At 34.9% G+C, this 24,421-nt stretch overlaps 1 protein-coding gene across 1 annotated transcript in view; it reads right to left on the reverse strand.

The window, feature by feature from the left end:
* The window catches only part of LOC144438727 (neurobeachin-like), a 236,538-nt gene extending 214,596 nt beyond the window's left edge, over positions 1-21,942 (reverse strand). Inside the window, 1 exon segment of the mRNA XM_078127879.1 lies at positions 21,826-21,942. Within this exon segment, the coding sequence (XP_077984005.1) occupies positions 21,826-21,936 (111 nt within the window). The 5' untranslated portion in view covers positions 21,937-21,942.
* Positions 21,943-24,421: the final 2,479 nt, after the last annotated feature.

The following is a 24,421-nucleotide window of genomic DNA, read 5'->3' on the forward strand; positions in this document are numbered from 1 at the left end:
CTTGTCGTGATGATCGACATTAACTATTAAATATGTCTTAGTTTAGTGGAAAGAAAACATTGTCAGATAACTCCAGGATGGATGTGAGTTGCATAGACAAGGCACTTTTCAGATTAAAAGCAAGAAGCTATAACCAATTATATATAGTAATACACATTGATGTATAAGAAGTAAAGTTGACATCCAGACAAATCAGGTAACAATTTTCAAAGTTTGAGTTTAAAACTAAAGCTTAATATAAAGACATTGGCTTAGCAATGCATGATTTTTTACTTGAAGATCAGTGCATATCATTAGGACATAAAATGTGTAATAAAGGATGTACTTGAGAACTGAATTGGATGGTTATCAGACACTGTGTATACATATCCTTCATATGACTTGATAGAAGTGTCAACGTACCACCACATATTTATGATGGCTCTATTGATAGAGGTACTTGACATCCAGATATGATACACCCATCCATGCTTATTATCAACTCACAGATATGATACACCCATCAATGTCTATTATCAACTCACAGACATGATAGTAGACCCATCATGTCTATCATCATCTGTGCATGTATAAATTCATTATCACTACCATCAGAATTTTATTAAAGAATTTTATCGTTAAGTTTTAAACTAACAAAAACTGACAGTAATCAGGACAACAAACAAACTAATCAGTAAATTATAATATAACAATATAAACTAATGTGATACCAGAGAAGAATTCACCAGAATATCAGCAATTTGATATAAATTGACTTTACTTGTGTTATCAACCATCAACTTGAATTATCATACACCGTATACATGTGTATGTATACAGCCTTCCAGGCCATAAAATTATAGTATCTATCAAATCACTATTAGTAAACTAAATTTATACAGAACTAAAAACTCTGAGGCCTCAGTAATATTTTAAATTATCATACATTATATTAATTCTATACAAACTGAACTGTCGTCTTTTTATAATAGTATAAACCAAATTTATATCATGCACAAGCCAAGTTGAAGAAAAAAATATGAAATTTATACCCTGGTCATTCAACAACATCACGACAACACATATCCATATTATGACAATGTGTGTCTACATCACTGGTTCTGCTGTGTTCAAAATATGAGTCAAAACATTCAAAATTACCATTACTTTCCCTGATTTTTCTTTGATATTACTAGCACTGGTATAGTTAGGTTATGCTCCAATATTTTTCTTCATACAGCTGGAAAATACTCGTGGCCTAAGAGTTGTTTTTTCACTACTTGTCTTGCAACCTGTAGTGACAAAGTCCCCTTAGGTCTTGAGTATTTTTTTGGCTGAACGAAGAAAAATATTGAGGAATAACATTTAATTATGCATTCAATAATATTTCATAATGCCATAAATTGTATTAATTGTTCTATCCCATCAAATCATCATCATTTTAGTAATAGTGAACCAAAGCTAAAAAATCAATGGCTTCAATATTTTTTTATCTGTTTTTTTTAATGTTTTATTTTAACTCAAAAGGAAAAGACAATAACAGACAGGACCAAAACGAGAAGAGAAAAAAGAAATACATAACACTGTTCGGAATTCTATGCAGCGTGGATAATAATTGGGGAAAAAACACCATAAATGTTATTGTAGATTGGAACATTTGAAATAACAACCTTCAATAACAGCTTCAATTATTACAAATTATCATAATACACATCCAGCCCATTAAATTCTATATCCATTAGTAAACTAAATTTTCATACAACTGATTAATAATTCACGTAGAAAGTCACGTTTGTAGCTACATAGTTGACTGGGGTCATCTACAACATGTGACCACTGGTACTAGAAGTAGAACATAATTAATAATATATATATTATATTATAATATAAGTATATATACTTATTCTGAACCTATGTCTTCCTAAAAACACAAAATATTAACAACTATCCAGTATCACTGTTAGTTACCATGCATACAGAAGAACAATGCCAATAGTAAAATTCATAGATTTCAACTATAAATTCAAAGTGATATTTTAATAATTAGGTTCAAACAACTAGTTATCAGTTTTATTCACATTTGTAGTTAGGCCTAACAAAAAAGATTGTTTGGTTTCGATTACACTCAATTTTAGAATAGGTGGGGGTAGGTAGATTTTTATTTTATTTGTTTTTTTATATTTATATATATCTTTTCATATGTGAGTGTCTAGTTCAGGTAATTATGTTTTCCATATGGTCTCTGTGTTATTGGTTTCTTCCTATCAGATGTACAGCTATTACAGATTGGAAGAACAGTTTTATATTGTCTTTTTAAGTTGATGTCAGTTTCCACATTCACTATTTCTTGCAAGACTTCACAATTTTCTCGATTTTATTATTTTTTTCTTGAATATTTAAAAAAAAAAGTTTAGGGTTTGTAATGTAAAACTAGGTGGGGTTGGGTAACTGGAACCAAATATTTTTTTTTATTAGGCCTTATGGCTATGGATTATACCTGTCTAGTTCTATCAATGTAATCTTATCTACAAATTAATAACTAAACCATACAAGAAGGCATTTTAGTCACTAGTTATTTTTGCATTTTTGTTTTCTAGCAACATAAGCAAAAATAAGTCTTCAGTGAAAATTACCATGTTTGCAGTATCTCATACGATTTTATATCATTTCAGCCGTAAACAGACAAACCAAAAGGAGCTATAAAAATAAGTATTGGAATCTGACATGTACAAGCCAATTCCATTCAAACGTGGCACAAAAGTAATACACATTGTATATACAGTATTGTTCACAGAGTCAGAAACATGTGTCAATTTCAATCAAACGTGGCACAAAAGTAATACACATTGTATATAGAGTATTGTTCACAGTGTCAGAAACGTGCCAATTCCATTCAAACTTGGCACAAAAGTAATACACATTGTATATACAGTACAGTGTTCACAGTGTCAGAAAAGTGCCAATTCCATTCAAACGTGGCACAAAAGTGATATATATGTACATTGTACAGTGTTCTCTATCAGAAGCACATGCCAATTTCATTCAAACTTGGTACAAAAAGTGACATACATTTTACAATATTCTCATTAGAACATTTCTACTCGAGGCAATAGAGACCAGTAACACTCTATAATTGCTGGTTAGAGAGAAAGAAGCGTTATGTATGTTGGCTGACTGGAGGACTTTGTTCCCTTGTTCCTTTGTTCACAGAGAACAGAGTGTGTGCTCTTTCAATTGAGGACTGGCTCTTTCACAAAGGCTTGTGTTAACTATACAACTTAGAAGTGGGGTTTATCAAACAGTTAAACTGTTTCATCTTTTCTGTGTACATGTATCATGCATGTAATTCATAGGTAATTGTGCATGGAGGAACATGCATGTTCAATCAGGTTGCATCATTAGCGCATCAGCCATTTGGAGTAAAAACCTTCTAACTGTCCTGAGGCCATGAAATAATGTGTACACATAGCCAACCTGAAAAGACACTTCGAAATGTAATACAAGAATGGAAAATTTACATCAAGTCATTTTGTTTTGATGAAGTTCACAACCAAAATTATCATGTAAAGTATAGAGAGAAAATTAATTTTACAAAACTTTTCTCTCCTCATATTACTGAAGTTTACAAACTCAAAAAACACTGTTTCTAACCTAATCCTCAGTGTGAATTCAGATTCCTAATCAAACAACAACAAAATATTACAAACAGCTCTCAGAAGTCACTATTTTTCAATCTTCCTAATCTTTCTATCACGACAGATATCAGTTTTTGGTATGAGAATAAAGATTTAATTCAGTTTCCATGGTTACATATCTTGCCTTCAGTTACTGTGCACCCAATAGAGCACAGAAAGTTTTGACTGAAACTGTTGCCATAGCAACTAGTCCTGAAGCTTCATAGGAAATCGATGTAATATTGATTATCCCTCTTAGGCAGCTGATACAGTCACATGGTTAACTCACTTATTATTTACATTTTTTAACTCTCTTGACCATTTATCCAAATGTGCTTTTTCAGTTTTTATGTCATGCAGCATTAGTACATATATTATAGCTAAAAAGCTTCTTCTGATTTGTTCAGTGTCAGCCTGATCTTAACACTGGGATATATCCTGATCTTAACACTGGGATATATCCTGATCTTAACACTGGGATATCCTGATCTTAACACTGGGATATATCCTCATCTTAACACTGGGATAGCCTGATCTTAACACTGGGATATCCTGATCTTAACACTGGGATATCCTGATCTTAACACTGGGATATATCCTGATCTTAACACTGGGATATATCCTGATCTTAACACTGGGATATCCTGATCTTAACACTGGGATATCCTGATCTTAACACTGGGATAGCCTGATCTTAACACTGGGATATCCTGATCTTAACACTGGGATAGCCTGATCTTAACACTGGGATATATCCTGATCTTAACACTGGGATATATCCTGATCTTAACACTGGGATATATCCTGATCTTAACACTGGGATATATCCTGATCTTAACACTGGGATATCCTGATCTTAACACTGGGATATCCTGATCTTAACACTGGGATATATCCTGATCTTAACACTGGGATATATCCTGATCTTAACACTGGGATATCCTGATCTTAACACTGGGATATCCTGATCTTAACACTGGGATATATCCTGATCTTAACACTGGGATATCCTGATCTTAACACTGGGATATATCCTGATCTTAACACTGGGATATATCCTGATCTTAACACTGGGATATGCCCTGATCTTAACACTGGGATAGCCTGATCTTAACACTGGGATATCCTGATCTTAACACTGGGATAGCCTGATCTTAACACTGGGATATCCTGATCTTAACACTGGGATATATCCTGATCTTAACACTGGGATATCCTGATCTTAACACTGGGATAGCCTGATCTTAACACTGGGATATCCTGATCTTAACACTAGGATAGCCTGATCTTAACACTGGGATATCCTGATCTTAACACTGGGATAGCCTGATCTTAACACTGGGATATTTATCCTGATCTTAACACTGGGATATATCCTGATCTTAACACTGGGATAGCCTGATCTTAACACTGGGATATATCCTGATCTTAACACTGGGATAGCCTGATCTTAACACTGGGATATATCCTGATCTTAACACTGGGATATCCTGATCTTAACACTGGGATATCCTGATCTTAAACTGGGATATCCTGATCTTAAAACTGGGATTGCCTGAGCTTAACATTGGGTTGAGGCAGGCATTAACCCTTCCAGTTGCTAACACATGCTAGTGAGGTGTTAGTACCAGCCATGAGTTAACACTCAGCTACAAATGTAGCCTGATGCTCACCCAATAGTGACCCTATCGATCAGAAAGCTATTCTTGAGCTGTATGCTTTGCATATAGATGGTCTGTCACCTGAGTGATTACATACATGTACAATGTGTATGCAACCACTGGCACATGAGAACATTTAAATAAAATAACTCTACTACTAGTACTACTATACATGAACTATACAATCAATGGGCCATAGATAACATCATGTAACTCATCTCAAAACACATGTACCTCACCTTTCATGAAACAGTGTGTACTTGTAAGACAAAGACGTGTGCACAACTGTTACATATACAATTCTACTTTATACAGTCAATACAACACAATAACAGTGACATACAGATTATGCAAATTAAATCAACAATATTTTCTGCCATCCTTGGAAGGCAACACAAGGGAATATTCGCTACTTAAAAAATATACCAGTGTTTTTGCTAAGGTTTGGGAACCCCGGTAACAGAAAGGGGGAAAGAGGTAAAACTGGTAGTGCTTCCCATGCAATGTATCATAGTTTAGGTGGGGAACCCCGGTAAAATGATGTGGGAACCCCGGTAGATTTTACCTACTTACCACCCTTAAATAAAACACTGTATACAATCAAACACAAATTCCCAATTGAAACATCTTTCACAATAAAATATTGTCTGAGTAATATTTCCACTATTTATAGAACTGTGAGCACAAAATGAGAAAATTATTGAAAAATTGGCAAATTTTAACAAATTTACTTTTATGACAGTTTTGTAAGAAATCCTGGGAAAGTCAGTAATATCTCATTTACATACAAAATAGAAATATACAGCAATCAAGATTATACACTATTAAAGTTGATACTTTGAAATATTAGTTTATTTGCTTTGATCTCAGTGCAGCGTTAAAAACACACACAGCATTAGAAAATAATCAGGGGTCAACAAGTCATTATGTGAACTGGTGGTCCCCAGACCAGTGCCTTCAAAAGTCCAGTGGTCCTGCTGAAAGAATTAGTGGTCCCAGGTCCCGCTAATGTGATGAAACATTAAATCTTGCCTATGAATCTGTATATTCAGACGACTTTTTAACTTAGTTATTAACAGTAAGGTTCTGGTCCGACGGACCAGACAAGGTAAAATTTGTGTAGTCCACCCCAAAAAATTGCTAGTCCCGGACTCAGGACCAGTGGATTTGTTCACCCCTGATATTGATCTATATATTTACATATTTACAAATGAAATACCAATTAAATAAGAAAATTGACCTAATGATACTTTGACCAACAAGAATTCATACCATTATTTACTTAGTTTTGACTCTTTAGTCTGGAAACCATGCTGTAACATTCATCAATATAGATTCCAATGGACTGTTATATTCCATAGACCATTTTGCTATGTAGTGTTTTTGTTGAGGTTTGGAATTCATTGGAACAAAGCAGGATATATACTACAGTACAGTTTGCACCCATATGATTTAGTGACCTTGTACCATAATTTTGGTTGGAAACCATGGTAAAATACCTGGTGAATTCACACAGATTTTACCTCATTGCTGCCATTAAAACACTGTATCTAGTATATTATGAAGTGGTACATTAACAAACATTTCAAAGTATGTTTTTGTACAATACACACTCCCCAACAATATACATTTATTAGCTAGATTGACAAGCCATGTACATAAAACATGTCTTCTTTAAATAGATCAATATACAGTTCTACACATAACATGTCAGGGTGACTTTAAATACATAAATGTAAAATTTATTGCTGATAAAACTACCTTTTTGTGTGTTGGCGGCATTAAGTTATACACTATGTAATGAAATTATACAACCACTGGTTAGATATATGATATGTACATGGATGCATATCCATTACCAGTGTGCACACACAGACACGCACGCGCACACACACACACACACATGCATGCATGCACACATACATATATATCAAAGTATATTTCACTTGATAAGGTATATCATAAGGTATGTATGTATATATATACAGTATATATATGTCATATTTATATCATATTTATATCATATTTCAATCTTATTTACACACTTGCACACACACACACACACACACACACACACACACACACACACACACACACACACACACAGAAAACTGGACAGTCTCAACAACGCTCGACTCAAAGGGTTTCCCAAAATTCTGATTAGCTGTCATCTTGTTAACAAAGGACCATACATAAGGTCATCAAAGTTTGCCTGTGTCAGTGTGTGTACAGTAAGTACAAATATAGTACATATCTATAAATCAGTTGTCATAGACACATCTAATCCTGCAGACAGCCACCCTACATGTGTAAAATCTACACACTGACTCACACTATACTTACCATGGGACTATCACCATCTCAATATTTAAATCAATAAATAAATTATCATACTTATGTTATAAATAGATGCTGTGTATCAATTCTTCTAGTAAAACGAAAAGTAAATATTGCACCTGAAGTTTCATGAAATTGGTCTAAAATTATGAAATAATATGTTCATGATGTGGATGTTTGATTATGAATTTCTCCTTTTTTTGTAGAAGAGTACTACATGTAGTTATATACATACAATGATACATGTGTATATATAATTTATATGACTTTTCAAAATAATAGAGAATAAATCTATATTTTATCTTATATGTAATTTTATTGTTACAGCACAATGTTAGATTCTCTAGTGCACACTAATATTTTCTTCACACTAAAGCATTATGCATTAGTGGAAATAATGATTATAGCACACTTGAAGACTTTCATCGAACATGCACCAAATATTTCATTATTTTATTTCAAATGCATAAAAAATTCAGCACGGTGACGCATAATTAGTGTACCAGTATATCATACTATATGTTTCACCTGTACTCCTGGAATTAATTTGACAGCGAAATTCTCACTATTTTATTCATTTAACCACAAGAATGTAGAACAGTGGGCTGACTGTACAATAGATACACATTTGTATTCAAGCTAGGGAGTCAGAGTATTGGTTGGGTTAGGGATAGGAATAGGTTTAGACCCTCTAGCTTACACCTGGTATCCAAGAATGCAGAACAGTGGACTGACTGTACAATAGATACACATTTGTATTCAAGCTAGGGAGTCAGAGTATTGGTTGGGTTAGGGATAGGACTAGGTTTAGACTCTCTAGCTTAAACCTGGTATGCAAGAATTGAAAAAAGTGGACTGACTGTACAATACATGTAGATATACATTTTCATTAAAGCTATGGAGCTAGGTTAGGGATCGGACTAGGGTTAGATTCCCTACCGTTATCCCAATTAATTATTTATATCCATTGTGGTAAATCATAGACACTCCACCAATGGTGGAATGTCTATGGGTGTATGGACTGTTTTACATGTCTCTACATTTCACCTATAACTGGTACACAAAAATAGAAACTAATACAAATTCAAATAATTCAGTAATTATGCATATGTGTACAGTGTATTAAAGTCTTACATTTTTCTGCGTAGTGACTACAAGCACCACTGGTGTTGTAATAATGCATCCTCAAATAAATAGATAAAAAAATTAATTAATTAATAAATCAATCAATAAATTAAATAAATAAATATATATGTGTGTGTGTGTGTGTAATAATGCATCCTCAAATAAATAGATAAAAAAATAAATAAATTAATAAATTAATTAATAAATAAATATATGTGTGTGTGTGTGTGTGTGTGTGTGTATATATATATATATATATATATATATATATATATATATATATATATATATATATACACACACACACACACACATATATATATATATATATATATATATATATATATATATATATATATATATATATATATATATATATATATATATATATATATATATATATATATAACAAACTAATTTATAAATAAGTAAATAAATAAATAAATAAAAAAATAAATAAATAGTGTATGACTATGAGTGAATACCAGATAGCCTTCATTCAAACTACCTACCCACCTTGCCACTGGCCAAATAGTCAATTTAAATGAACACGCAAGAAAGAATCTCATACAATTCATACCTTTATACAAAATAATATATATATATATATATATAATATCATAAGGCAATACCAAATCAAACAGCTGCCAGTGACATAATATGAAAACATGGAATCCTTTGTGGTGACATAGTCAATACCTATATGACAATTTTTATATAATTAATTGTTTATACAATATGCCTTCATGGATGTAATACACAAAGCTGATGAATTGAGTTGGCTCTACAGACAGGAAATTGGGTTTGTAAAGTTTCCTTCAAATAATTACAATACATTCATATCAAATGCTGTTAACGTATCTGAATATTAACAAGTCAAAACAAATGAATATTAAAAATGGAAAATTTACATTATTTACATCTGTTCTACCTCTTTTGAAACAACACGCTCTCTTTATTCTATTTTTATTCTAATTATATTTCTGATTCAAAAATAACAATAATTTCAAACAATTTTGCAGTCACAAAATTTTAGGCAGGTGACAGGACAACTAAAAACTATTTCCAAATAGAAATACTTCATCTCATTCAGCCAAGGAAAATATGAGTGACCTAAGGGGCCTTGTCACATCAATAAAATTCTACCAGCACAAGCATAATTTCACTTATGAAGAAATGGGAATAGTAGTGGCAACCATATACCCTCCACGGTGGAGGGTCTATGTAGCAAATGAATGTTTTGAATCTTACATAGATTCAGATGTGACACAGAACAACCAAAGTATAAATGCCATATTTTTATTCAAATGTGTTCAACTTGGCTTGTGTGTAGTATCGCTGTTACATAGTTTGTCACCAATCTCTGATCATAATAATATTAATAATGCACACTTTCATTGAAATCGACATGACAAATTGAAAACTGTTTTTTAAAGACTTGTAAGTTGTATATCTCCTGTACAGCTATCCTTTTATACTGTGCGTGCACTACTGTAATTCCGTAAATACATTTTTTTTTAAATTCTGAACTAGTTGAAGGTAACAGAAAACCTGGATTAGTTAATTGGTTTGGTTCTCCCTTGGCTATCATTAAGTAAAATTACAGCGTCACAATAAATTCCTTCTGATTAACTGTACTAGCCCCAGGTTAAATACTTCAAACTGTGAACTCAAAAAAGTTGACATTTTCACTGTAGGAATATCACTTTACTCATGAATACACATGAATACTTTGGTAGATCAGTCAATCCAAAACAAATAAGTGAATCTTTAATGCCTAGGTTGACTGTGAATGGTTCTTGTCTGGCTGTTATCCCTAGATGTTATCCCCAAACTATCTGTACAGCGGTATACAATGTCTGTCTGTCTGTCTGTCTGTCTGTCTGTCTGTCTGGCAAATACCCTAAGCTATCTCTACACTATCTGGCAGATACCCTAGAGTATCTGTAGAGCTGCATACATGTACACAATCTGTCTGGCTGTCAGGCAGATACCCTAGACTATCTGTACACTCTATCTGGCAGATTTCCTCCCTACACTAACTGTACAGCTTCAGGCTACACTCTCTCTAGCAAATATCTCTAGATTCTCTCGGGAAAATATCTCTACATTTTCTGTAGAGCTGTATACATGTACACTCTGTATATGGAAGATAATCTCATCTCTATCTGTCTGGCAGATACCCTAGACTATCTCAGTATCTGTACAGCTGCATAGCAACATATGCTATCTCTGTCTCACTCAATCTGTCTGATATATCCCTAGACTATCTGTAGAGCTACATGCTACATAAACTATCTGTACAGATGTATACACTATCTTACTACAGCCACCGGTACTACATAATAGTACATACTCTTTCTATCTGTTGGCAGACATCCCATGAATCCCTAGACTATCCGTACAGATGTATGTTACATACACTCTGTAGTAAAGCTACTACATGCACTCTTTCTATCTGTTGGCTGACATCCCATGAATCTCTAGACTATCCGTACAGATGTATGCTACATACACTCTAGTAAAGCTACTACATGCACTCTTTCTATCTGTTGGCTGATATCCCATGAATCTCTAGACTATCTGTACAGATGTATGCTACATACACTCTGTAGTAAAGCTACTACATGCACTCTTTCTATCTGTTGGCTGACATCCCATGAATCCCTAGACTATCCGTACAGATGTATGCTACATACACTCTGTAGTAAAGCTACTACATGCACTCTTTCTATCTGTTGGCTGATATCCCTTGGCTATCTGTAGACCTCAGCTGTAGACTACATATGCCGCGCTATCTGTCTGGCTGGCTAGATACCCACGACTATCTGTACACTGCTGCATACACGCTCTCCATCTGTTGGCAGATATGGCTAGACTATATCTCTAGAGCTGTAGGCTACATATATTCTCAATCTGTCTGATATCCCTAGACTATCTGTAGGTTAAATAAACATATAAATAAATAATAAATAAATAAATAAATAATAATAAATAAATAAATAAATAAATAAATAAATAAATAAATAAATAAATAAATAAATAAATAAATAAATAAATAAATAAAAATAAAAGATTTGTACACGGAAACACCAAAGCTCTGAGGCAATCAGCTGGAGGCTGGCCTAATTTGCTAGTCAGTTACTGAAGCAAAGAAATACATGTAGTCATGGATCTGGTTACTTGGCAACCAAGCATGGAAGGAGGAAGCCAAAAAGACCAAATCTGACATACTGACACTACTTGCCTCTGAACCCAGGATAACTATTGCTGAACTTCCAAAAATTATGCAGAACAGACATCAATGGAGAAGAATTATGAACAATTTCTATGCAACTTGTCCTATGGAAAACTAGTTAGATAGATAAATAGACAGATTGACAGATTGATAGATCTGTATGTTGCATGCTACATACTCTCTCTATCTGTTGGCAGATATCCATAGACTATCTGTAGAGCTGTAGGCTAGATACCCTCTTTGTCTGATATCCCAGTGGACTATCTATAGTCTGTAGAGCTATCGGCTACATACACCCTCTGTCTGATATCCCAGTGGACTATCTATAGTCTGTAGAGCTATCAGCTACATACACCCTCTGTCTGATATCCCATTGGACTATCTATAGTCTGTAGAGCTATCGGCTACATACACCCTCTGTCTGATATCCCAGTGGACTATCTATAGTCTGCAGAGCTATCAGCTACATACACCCTCTGTCTGATATCCCAGTGGACTATCTATAGTCTGTAGAACTATCGGCTACATACACCCTCTGTCTGATATCCCAGTAGACTATCTATAGTCTGTAGAGCTATCAGCTACATACACCCTCTGTCTGATATCCCAGTGGACTATCTATAGTCTGTAGAACTATCAGCTACATACACTCTCTGTCTGATATCCCAGTGGACTATCTATAGTCTGTAGAGCTATCAGCTACATACACTCTGTCTGATATCCCAGTGGACTATCTATAGTCTGTAGAACTATCGGCTACATACACCCTCTGTCTGATATCCCAGTAGACTATCTATAGTCTGTAGAGCTATCAGCTACATACACCCTCTGTCTGATATCCCAGTGGACTATCTATAGTCTGTAGAACTATCAGCTACATACACTCTCTGTCTGATATCCCAGTGGACTATCTATAGTCTGTAGAGCTATCAGCTACATACACCCTCTGTCTGATATCCCAGTGGACTATCTATAGTCTGTAGAGCTATCAGCTACATACACTCTCTGTCTGATATCCCAGTGGACTATCTATAGTCTGTAGAGCTATCAGCTACATACACCCTCTGTCTGATATCCCAGTGGACTATCTATAGTCTGTAGAGCTATCAGCTACATACACCCTCTGTCTGATATCCCATTGGACTATCTATAGTCTGTAGAGCTATCAGCTACATACACCCTCTGTCTGATATCCCAGTGGACTATCTATAGTCTGTAGAGCTATCAGCTACATACACTCTCTGTCTGATATCCCAGTGGACTATCTATAGTCTGTAGAACTATCAGCTACATACACCCTCTGTCTGATATCCCAGTGGGCTATCTATAGTCTGTAGAGCTATCAGCTACATACACTCTTTGTCTGATATCCCAGTGGACTATCTATAGTCTGTAGAGCTATCGGCTACATACACTCTGTCTGATATCCCAGTGGACTATCTATAGTCTGTAGAACTATCAGCTACATACACCCTCTGTCTGATATCCCAGTAGACTATCTATAGTCTGTAGAGCTATCAGCTACATACACTCTGTCTGATATCCCAGAGGACTATCTATAGTCTGTAGAGCTATCAGCTACATACACCCTCTGTCTGATATCCCATTGGACTATCTATAGTCTGTAGAACTATCAGCTACATACACCCTCTGTCTGATATCCCAGTGGACTATCTATAGTCTGTAGAACTATCAGCTACATACACCCTCTGTCTGATATCACAGTGGACTATCTATAGTCTGTAGAGATATCGGCTACATACACTCTGTCTGATATCCCAGTGGACTATCTATAGTCTGTAGAGCTATCAGCTACATACACTCTCTGTCTGATATCCCAGTGGACTATCTATAGTCTGTAGAACTATCAGCTACATACACTCTGTCTGATATCCCAGTGGACTATCTATAGTCTGTAGAGCTATCAGCTACATACACTCTGTCTGATATCCCAGTGGACTATCTATAGTCTGTAGAGCTATCAGCTACATACACCCTCTGTCTGATATCCCATTGGACTATCTATAGTCTGTAGAACTATCAGCTACATACACCCTCTGTCTGATATCCCAGTGGACTATCTATAGTCTGTAGAACTATCAGCTACATACACCCTCTGTCTGATATCACAGTGGACTATCTATAGTCTGTAGAGATATCGGCTACATACACTCTGTCTGATATCCCAGTGGACTATCTATAGTCTGTAGAGCTATCAGCTACATACACTCTCTGTCTGATATCCCAGTGGACTATCTATAGTCTGTAGAACTATCAGCTACATACACTCTGTCTGATATCCCAGTGGACTATCTATAGTCTGTAGAGCTATCAGCTACATACACTCTCTGTCTGATATCCCAGTGGACTATCTATAGTCTGTAGAGCTATCAGCTACATACACTCTCTGTCTGATATCCCAGTGGACTATCTATAGTCTGTAGAGCTATCAGCTACATACACTCTGTCTGATATCCCATTGGACTATCTATAGTCTGTAGAGCTATCAGCTACATACACCCTCTGTCTGATATCCCAGTGGACTATCTATAGTCTGTAGAGCTATCAGCTACATACACTCTCTGTCTGATATCCCAGTGGACTATCTATAGTCTGTAGAACTATCAGCTACATACACCCTCTGTCTGATATCCCAGTGGACTATCTATAGTCTGTAGAACTATCAGCTACATACACCCTCTGTCTGATATCCCAGTGGACTATCTATAGTCTGTAGAACTATCAGCTACATACACCCTCTGTCTGATATCCCAGTGGACTATCTATAGTCTGTAGAGCTATCAGCTACATACACTCTCTGTCTGATATCCCAGTGGCCTATCTATAGTCTGCAGAGCTATCAGCTACATACACTCTCTGTCTGTAGAGCTGCATACTTTATATGTACAATATGTAGCCCATACTCATTGAAATGTAAATAGGGCAGAATCATTACAAAATAAGATGATTTACAGATACATGTATATGTAAAACAGACAATCAACAACAAATTGACTTGAAAGGCCCATTGAAAATACAGTATCATGTCATGTGGAAATTCTCAAATAACAATGATTTCTTGAATAATTTGTATATTCAGCATATCATTATAAGTATAGTAATATAGACCATATTACATGTACATTCTACATTTTATGAACAATAATATATATTGTGTAAGTGTGTGCCTGTGTTTGTGTGGATATATACTCTCAAAGACCAATAACATATACATGTACACATACATGTACATGTACAGACATCTTGCCATGTATGTTTATTTACCTTTTAACTTTGTGACAGAACCCAGTAATTTATTTATGTATTTAGTAATTTTCACTGTATGCTCTTATTTACCCAGTGGTGGCAGTCCCTGGATGGATGGGTGGGTGGTTGGGTACCCAAATTTCAAATGTACCCTTTTTCCCTGGAATATTTCAATGAAAAACACCCCCCTTTTTGTGAATCTGGGAGAAAATCACTGCAAAAACGACCCCCTTATTTCCAAAATCCGAGAGGTTTTACCTTCAAGGACACCTAATCCATACAATGCATGTACACTGTTTGCCCTAATGTTAGGGTGATCTGAAAAAAGTACCCCTTTTTTATGATTCCATAGAATTAGATGGCTGACGAAAAACACTCCTAGTATGCGTACCTGCTCCGTCTGGGACTGTCACCACCGGTTTATTTATCAGGTACATTGTATGCTGTATAATTCAGAGATCTAAACATTTTGTATGATTGTAGCTTCTAGCATCTAATATGACAATTGTAAATGTTTTGTACATAATACCAGATCATATAAACAAATGTATACTTTAAGTCCACATAGGACACGTTAATACATAAAATACTACTACCAGTGGCCACAAAGGATTGACTGATATGTAAATTCATATATTTTGGTTTTTTACTTAGAGCAATAACAAGAAAGTAGAAATCCCAATTCAAATCTGACTACACGAACACTCTTGACTTGCAACTAGGACAAATGTCAATCTGGAGAGACTCGGAGGTCTATGACCTTGACTGCAACGAATCCTTTTGTTATACAGCCATTAAAAACACCAGCTAATGATCTGTTCTTATATCTGTCGTTATTCCATAATAGTTGATAAAGATGAAAATGTGTACAATGGAATTCCCCACACTACACATATTAGAACCATATATACAGACTAACAGTACAGTACACATGTATGTCCCAACACATGCAGCTCACGTGTCTCTAATATGTCCCTGTACACTATACATATTACCAAATATACCTGTAGACTAATAATAGTACACATGTATGTCCCAGCACATACACATACTGACCTGTCTACATAGTACACATGTATGTCCCTGCACATACACACACTGACATGTCTATACAGTACACATGTATGTCCCAGCACATACACATACTGACATGTCTCTATACAGTACACATGTATGTCCCTGCATACATGTACATATTACCACATAAAGTACACACATACATATATGTCCAGCACACTACATATTATGTACAATGTTCATTACACGTATGTCCCAGCACATCTCTATACATGTATTAGGGAGTATCCTTCCTTTTAATTAAGACACAAGTGAGTAGAGAAATATATTCTCTATTATTTTGATGAGAATTTCTGTCCCTTTACATCTCAGTAAAAATTGTAGAGATTTTATGAAAACTGGCAGATGTGTGTATGAATGTGATAATCATAAATGTGAGTACAAATTTGCAAGAATACACCATATGCACGTTTATACATGTATTTTACTTTCTATATTTACATACATGTCAAATAATCTTCCAGGGCACAGTACATGTATATAATGAATTGGATCATTTCCATTTTTGAATCTCTCGTCGTACAAACCTTTTTTGCAGAGGTAACACAATGACTAGACTGAAAGCAATTAGGAAATTAACAACACAATCAATCAGTCTACAAATTATTCGATTACTTGTCAATGTTTTTTTTTATATTAACTTCTGGGACTAGAAATGCTTGTTTCAAAATCGGATCGACTGCTAATGTTTCAAAATCCGATTGACAACTATGTTTCAAAATTCAATCAACTGCTATGTTTCAAAATCCAATAGACTGCTTAGCTATGTTTCAAAATCTGATAGACTGCTTAGCTATGTTCCAAAATCTGATCAACTGCACTATGTTTCAAAATCTGCTCAACTGCTATGTTTCAAAATCTGATAGACTGCAATGTTTCAAAATCCGATTGACTGCTATGTTTCAAAATCTGATAGACTGCAATGTTTCAAAATCTGATAGACTGCAATGTTTCAAAATCTGATAGACTGCAATGTTTCAAAATCCGATTGACTGCTATGTTTCAAAATCTGATACACTGCTATTAGCAATGACTGCTTGTCCCATGGTACAACAATTCATTCCACACCACTGCTTTATTTCAGTTGATGTTTAGTTTACAAGATATGAAATACATATATCTAGAGCTATCAGTTGTCTCACTGGAAAACTCAATCTTCTGAAGTAAAATCATCACTTGTGTATACACCTACTATTTGTCTCACACCTACAGACAACAATATCATTATTTATACAAATTTACAATACAGTATTTTGTCATTTTTAGCCTGCTGAGCTAATAGCATTCAGGTGTACCTCAAAACTATAAAACCATCAGCTAACTATTTTGTCGTATAAGTGACAAGACTAGCAGTGGTACATTAAATAGTGCTTTGGTTAGTTTTTCCCCTGAGCCGATAACATTTTACAGAAATCTCAATGTTTCAAATTCATCACCTGTGTATTTGTCCCAGACATTGGCAGAGACAACACTACTAGTACACATACAACATTTTGGTTTGTCAGTCCCCTGGGCAGAAAATCACTTTCCTTGGTAAATGGTTACAGGAGCTCCACCACCTGCTTACCCACACTCTTCAAGCAATTACAGGGACTGCATAGCACACACTGCCTAGACTAAAGTCAATTATGTAATCCATATAAGAAATCAATAAACCAAGATTAGTTTACTGTAAATGTTGACAACTTTGTCAGATTAAAAAAGCTAAACATGGCTATAAAAGGTGTTAGTTTTCACACAAACTGTTTGTGGCTCAAAACATTTTAGTCTTAATTGTAGCCTCTGAGGCAGTCAGCAGCTAATGGATGTACTAATACAAGTCTCTTGCATTGAGGGAATATTTTAATGGTCAGAAAGAATGTATCATTACTAGCACAAGTCAATGTCCTGCTGATTACAATGTATTAATAACCTTTGTGATGCAGTCAAGCTAAAACACTTGAAATCGTCATGTCTGATATCCCTAAAACCACACTTGTACTTTAACCATCTGCTAGCCTAACTACAACCAGGAGATGAAATATAACATACAACAATGTACCTGCTATTACCATAACTATATCACATGTACATTGTAATATATATACAATGTCATATTCCTGGGTAATCCCATAACATTAATAATACATATTTTAATAACTTTAATACAAAGGGTAAGATATGTATGTACATGTATATAATATTGCATATATCTATAGTATTCCTGTATTTACAATCATACATGTACACAGTTCACCTAAATTTATTTTTCTTTCTAAATTTTTCAAAGGGTTTCTTTCAATCCTTGACTGATAACTACATAATCATGTAATATGATATATGAAAAACTCGCAAAATAGGGAGGTATATTTCTACATGATTTTTACATATCATTGTAAAAATTATCAAGATACCACATTTCAAGTTTATAATAATCTAATCAGGATTTACATATACAAATATATTTAGTGAAGAGATGGGTTGTCAGTTTGTTTATACAGTAAACAAATATTAATTCAAGTGAATGTTTACTTCTACAAAATCTCATTATATCACCATGGTAACAAACATCCACAGTAGCTCAAAACCTATGTTACATCTATATAATGACCTGTCAGTGTTTTTTCTTCTTTTCAGAACACAAAATTATTAGCTTTAGCTTTTAAATATACTTAGCCAAAAAAAGAATTGTTTCTGGTCAGAATATTTTGTCTAAAGTGGTGCAACGACACAAATTTCTTTTCTTCTTCTCAACAAACCTGTCACTCAATCTACTATTTATGACAGTTACTGTTCTTTTTATTTAGTACTTCAGAGCAAGTGTGTATGTGGGGCAGATGTCATTTGCTTGTTCATGATTGGCTCTGCAGTTGTCTGCACTGAAGTAGGGAGAGTTATTTTTGTGTTTCCCCCTGGGTCTGAAGACTGCAGACAAACTATTTAAGTGATGTGCATGATGACCAGAAACGATTCTTTTTTTGTTTGGCCTTAATTTAATTTAAGCATTCATACAGCTGGCCACAAAGCAGTTACAGTCGGATGTTGTGATTGGTAGCTGGCCACAAAGCAGTTACAGTCAAGTGTTGTGATTGGTAGCTGGCCACAAAGCAGTTACAGTCGAGTGTTGTGATTGGTAGCTGGCCACAAAGCAGTTACAGTCAGGTGTTGTGATTGGTAGCTGGCCACAAAGCAGTTACAGTCGGATGTTGTGATTGCTAGCTGGCCACAAAGCAGTTACAGTCGGGTGTTGTGATTGGTAGCTAGCCACAAAGCAGTTACAGTCGGATGTTGTGATTGGTAGCTGGCCACAAAGCAGTTACAGTCAGGTGTTGTGATTGGTAGCTAGCCACAAAGCAGTTACAGTCGGGTGTTGTGATTGGTAGCTGGCCACAAAGCAGTTACAGTCGGGTGTTGTGATTGGTAGCTGGCCACAAAGCAGTTACAGTCAGATGTTGTGATTGGTAGCTGGCCACAAAGCAGTTACAGTCGGGTGTTGTGATTGGTAGCTGGCCACAAAGCAGTTACAGTCGGGTGTTGTGATTGGTAATCAGCCATTACCTACATTATTTACTGTATATAATCTATATTAATATTTCTGTATAAATTAAATTAAATTTATTTTCCATGGCGACAAAAGTCTCAGAGTTAGTTTTCATAGAGGAATTATATTTCCAATCATCTCTGATTCTATTAGAGTTTAATAAAACAATTAGTTCTAGTTATTTGATTACATACTATTTCCCTGCTTAACCTAAAAACCATTATACAAATGTATGTTGTTTGAGAAAAGTGAGAAAATCAGGAATTTAAAAAAAAAGAAGATAAAATACAGAAATTTCATGACCCTAAAAGTAAAAAAAAAAAAAGAATTAAATTAATTTTATACCGACCTATCTATAAAAAGGTATGTAAATTTGTTTGCCTAATATGGGCTTTTAATTACACTGAAAAGATAACCTACACATAGCAATGTAAATGAAGTACAGTACATGTACATTCAATACTGAGACAAGATTTTATTTGTTCATTTACCTATTCTATAGTGGGGAAACTGTTCTGTTCTACTTATAATAATATGATGATGATGATGATGATTCATAGTGTCCTAATGTGGTTCAGTAAGGTTAGGTGTAGTCTCTCAACATAGGCACTGATTCTAGGTTGTAAATCTGTATTCTCCTTGAATAAAATAATAGGGACATTGAACCCTAAATAGTGATGTCTCTACAAAGATAACATGAGCACTGAACTAGCTCGTTCCCTGAAAAAAAGTAACAGGGATATTGAACGCTTTACTAATTACAGCTCTGTCTCTGAATTGATACAAGGAGCACTGGACCATTAGCCTCCCTGAACTGAACAAAGTGAAAAGGACAGGGTGATACTGAATGTTACTAATTCAAGCATTGTCTCTGAAAAGATAATAGGAGCACTGAACTAGCATTTTCCTTGACAATTTTATCTGAAAAAAAAACAGCATTGAACCAGCACTTACCCTGACCAAGATAAAACAGTCACTGAATTACTGGTGTACAAATGGAATATTCCATAAAAACAGAACTTTTCAATATGCATGACCATTGAAGTTACTGAGTACTAACTGTAGTAAGCAGCAGACTTTCATCAATACATCACTTTGTAATTTGTGATTCAGTAAAAGAGAATTGGATTAGACTCAATCACAAAAAAGAAAATAAATGAAATGGCACTTTCATCCATACATTCCTCCATGCTATTAACTTTTATATACCACTTACAAGTATTTCTATGTATCTGATTTTTGATTAGCTTTCTTCAAAATAAACCACGATCACAGATATATTATTTTATACACCTACTTAAAAATACCACTGCAATATTTGACTACGTTTTCTTAATTAACTTAACCATTACTTTGTTTATTTATCAACCTTCTATTCTTTATTTACTCATTAAATACCTAAATATTATTTCAGTAGAAATATAATTTTATAATTAACATAATTGTTGTTTTTAGGTTTTATACTTGAAGGAATTAATTCATTATTAACATAATTTGGGTACACAAATGACGGAATAAGTGGCGCATAATGAGACTCGATGAATGAATGAAATAATGAATGAATGAACGAATGAATGAATAAAGCAACGGCCGGGCATGTTATTTTCAATGTCTTGCACTGATGATATCGACCACTAGAGCAGCGCCTCCTCTCTCTAGCCGTGCGCAATGAACACGCTTCGCTATTACCAGGAAATCCCGTCACGCAAGCGCCATTAAAAAAAACTGGTAATCCCTGATTGATATGGTTTCTACAACCCACTACACGGGACACTCGTCAATTTCGATTCACCATAATACGCGTACGCTGTCTCGACCGCAAATATCACCAACACCAATAAAAAGATATCGGGTAACGTTGCAGGCGGAGCAATTAAATTTGATCGTACTATTCGTGTGAATGATAACATGGGTTTTTGACAAAATAAAATAGTTGTTTCAACCTACCAGATTCAGTACGGTATCCACTACATCCTTATTGGCAATTTCCCCTACTTCAATAAGCCCAATAAGCACAGCGAATTTCATTTTCGTTGAACAGTTTCCAGAGGCCGGCATGTTGGCAGCAAAAATATCCTTTTTCTTCGGCGCCTCACCGCTAGCGTCGCCCTTTTCCATGATTTGAGGTTTCTTCCGAGATTCACACACGTAATGAAATGGAGATTTGAAGACAAAGCGATGAATTGCTACAATTTTTCTTCTAGCCACGGTCAAATCTGACAACCTGGGCCGCCATTTTGTATGTCTAGTTGCTTATTTCTTTTCTCCACGTGCACACCTGGCTAGAGGGCGCTTCGTTACAAATTCTTGCAATTATCCATTTAAATGATCGATAGACGTAATGGACAACGAGACAAAATCGATAAAGTAAGACAGAGAGGAATTAGATAATTGTATGCGAGGACTAAATGCATCGCTGTGACGTCAGCTATCCCGGAAGTCTTCAATTTGCAGACAGCGGAGTTGTTATCAATGCACAAAAAGGAGGGATGAAGAGAAAATAAAATTATTAAGATAGTAATAGATGAGTAAACAACATAACCCAATGAAACCATTGACCCATAACAAGAAGATTAATACGCATGTGGTCCAACAGTTTTACTGTGAAAGACAATGTTTTGCCACAAAAAGTATCATTTAGGACAAAATAGCTTACCGTTTAGTTTTTAAACTGCTGAATAAACGTAGATGGGGAAAGTCAATAATTATGTAGATGAATACACGATTGACAAATGATGTCGACTCAAATAAGTTATCGAAGAGCAAAATACGTTGCTGAAAATGGAATGTGGTGGTCGACTCAAATAAGTTATCGAGAAGCCAAAGAAGTTGTCGAGGCGAGTCAAATAAGTTATCGAGGAGCCAAATAAGTTGTTGAGGCAAATAAGTTATCGAGGAGCCAAAGAAGTTGTTGAGACGAGTCAAATAAGTTATTCATAATAATGCCCCAATACCGCTATACATTACGGATTAAAATCATTCACTTTATAACATTGCTCCAAACTAGTATACATGGTTAAAGGGATATGTTTTAATCCCTAGGTCACTACATCAATGTCATCATAAATAAGGATTACATGGGGTTATGTTTTTTATACCATAGCTCTGCCAAATTCACACCGAAGTTTTAATCCCTGGGCAATGGAGTATATATTTCCACGGTATGTTTGTGAGAGGTTTATTGTTGGATGTGTTGAAGATTTACATTACACAACACTTTTAAGATCTGTTAATTTAATACAGTACATATGTGAGTAAAACGTCACTGTCATCGTCTGCCAGTGATAATCTGCGCAACGAAAGCTATTGTCGTCTATTTGTTCAATCTTGAAAAATTGACGTCATTATCAGCTTGGTGGGCTGAGGTTGTGAACTGTGTAGGTGTCCATACACACTCGTGTCTAAATCACTAGGTCAACACCTTTACTCAATGCGTCAATGAAAACTGCGCTTTCGACCAAAATGTCACTGTATTGAAGTTCATTAGCCTCCGGGTAATGTTCGATTTGTGTTTGTTTGCGTCCCGCATCTAGCAGGTGCTAGGAAAACAAAACATTAGTTGATATCTAACTTAGAGGGCGACCTACAAGACCACAGAGCTGCATTGATATCCGACCACCTGTTTGGAAGTGTGACATTGATTCAGTCAAACTTCGGATAGAGACGCTTATCTATATTATACTAAACTTACACTTCTACTCAACGATGAATCTGCTTCAAAATCTAAAATTTACACTAAATTCCGATTGGAGTTGTTCATGATAACAATCCTCCTAGTTGTTATTGTTGCCATGGTGTTTTTATCAACAATCTTACTGTGTACATTTTCGAATAATATAATTTGATATTTAAATCTAACACTGTTACATCTTGAAACAAAATAAGTTAAATTTCAAACAAATATTCAATTTCAAGGATAACATTATATCATGCACTAAATGAAAATAACACAAAGTAACTAGTTTATTGTTTCCTAAAGGATTGCTACCCCAGCCCTTTCATGGTTGTCAAAATCATACACACTTGGCCAATATGTTTCATGATGCACAACCTATCCCAAATCGACAAATCTGATTACAAAAAAGACAGGAATTTATTAAATGGCAAATTTAAATATTGAGTGAAAGTTCGATTTTGAATCTGTCACCCGTAAAACTGTACTAGTTGTAATTGGAGTATCATTTTTCGATCAGACAATCACAATATATTCATTGAAAATTGTTAAAATACCAATAATTAGACATTGTGCATGTTAATTGGGTCTATATTATCCATAGACGGTACCCCAAAAAGTTTTTAGGAGTGAACCCAAATATCAAATTGATTTGTAGTGTATATAGGTACAAAAATACGTTTACCCAGGGCCACATGTGATACCATACTGTTTGTTGTTTACGATATTACGAGTATGTCATTGTACCCAACATAACAATTTTTAAAAACCCACATTCAGACATTGTAGCTAGTGCAGCTTCAAAGATAGAAGCTTAGAATGAATCACGAAGTGCTCACAATAACATAAATGAACTACCATTGTAAAATG

The sequence above is a fragment of the Glandiceps talaboti genome, chromosome 8, assembly GCF_964340395.1.
Source record: "Glandiceps talaboti chromosome 8, keGlaTala1.1, whole genome shotgun sequence".
Taxonomy (NCBI): domain Eukaryota; kingdom Metazoa; phylum Hemichordata; class Enteropneusta; family Spengelidae; genus Glandiceps; species Glandiceps talaboti.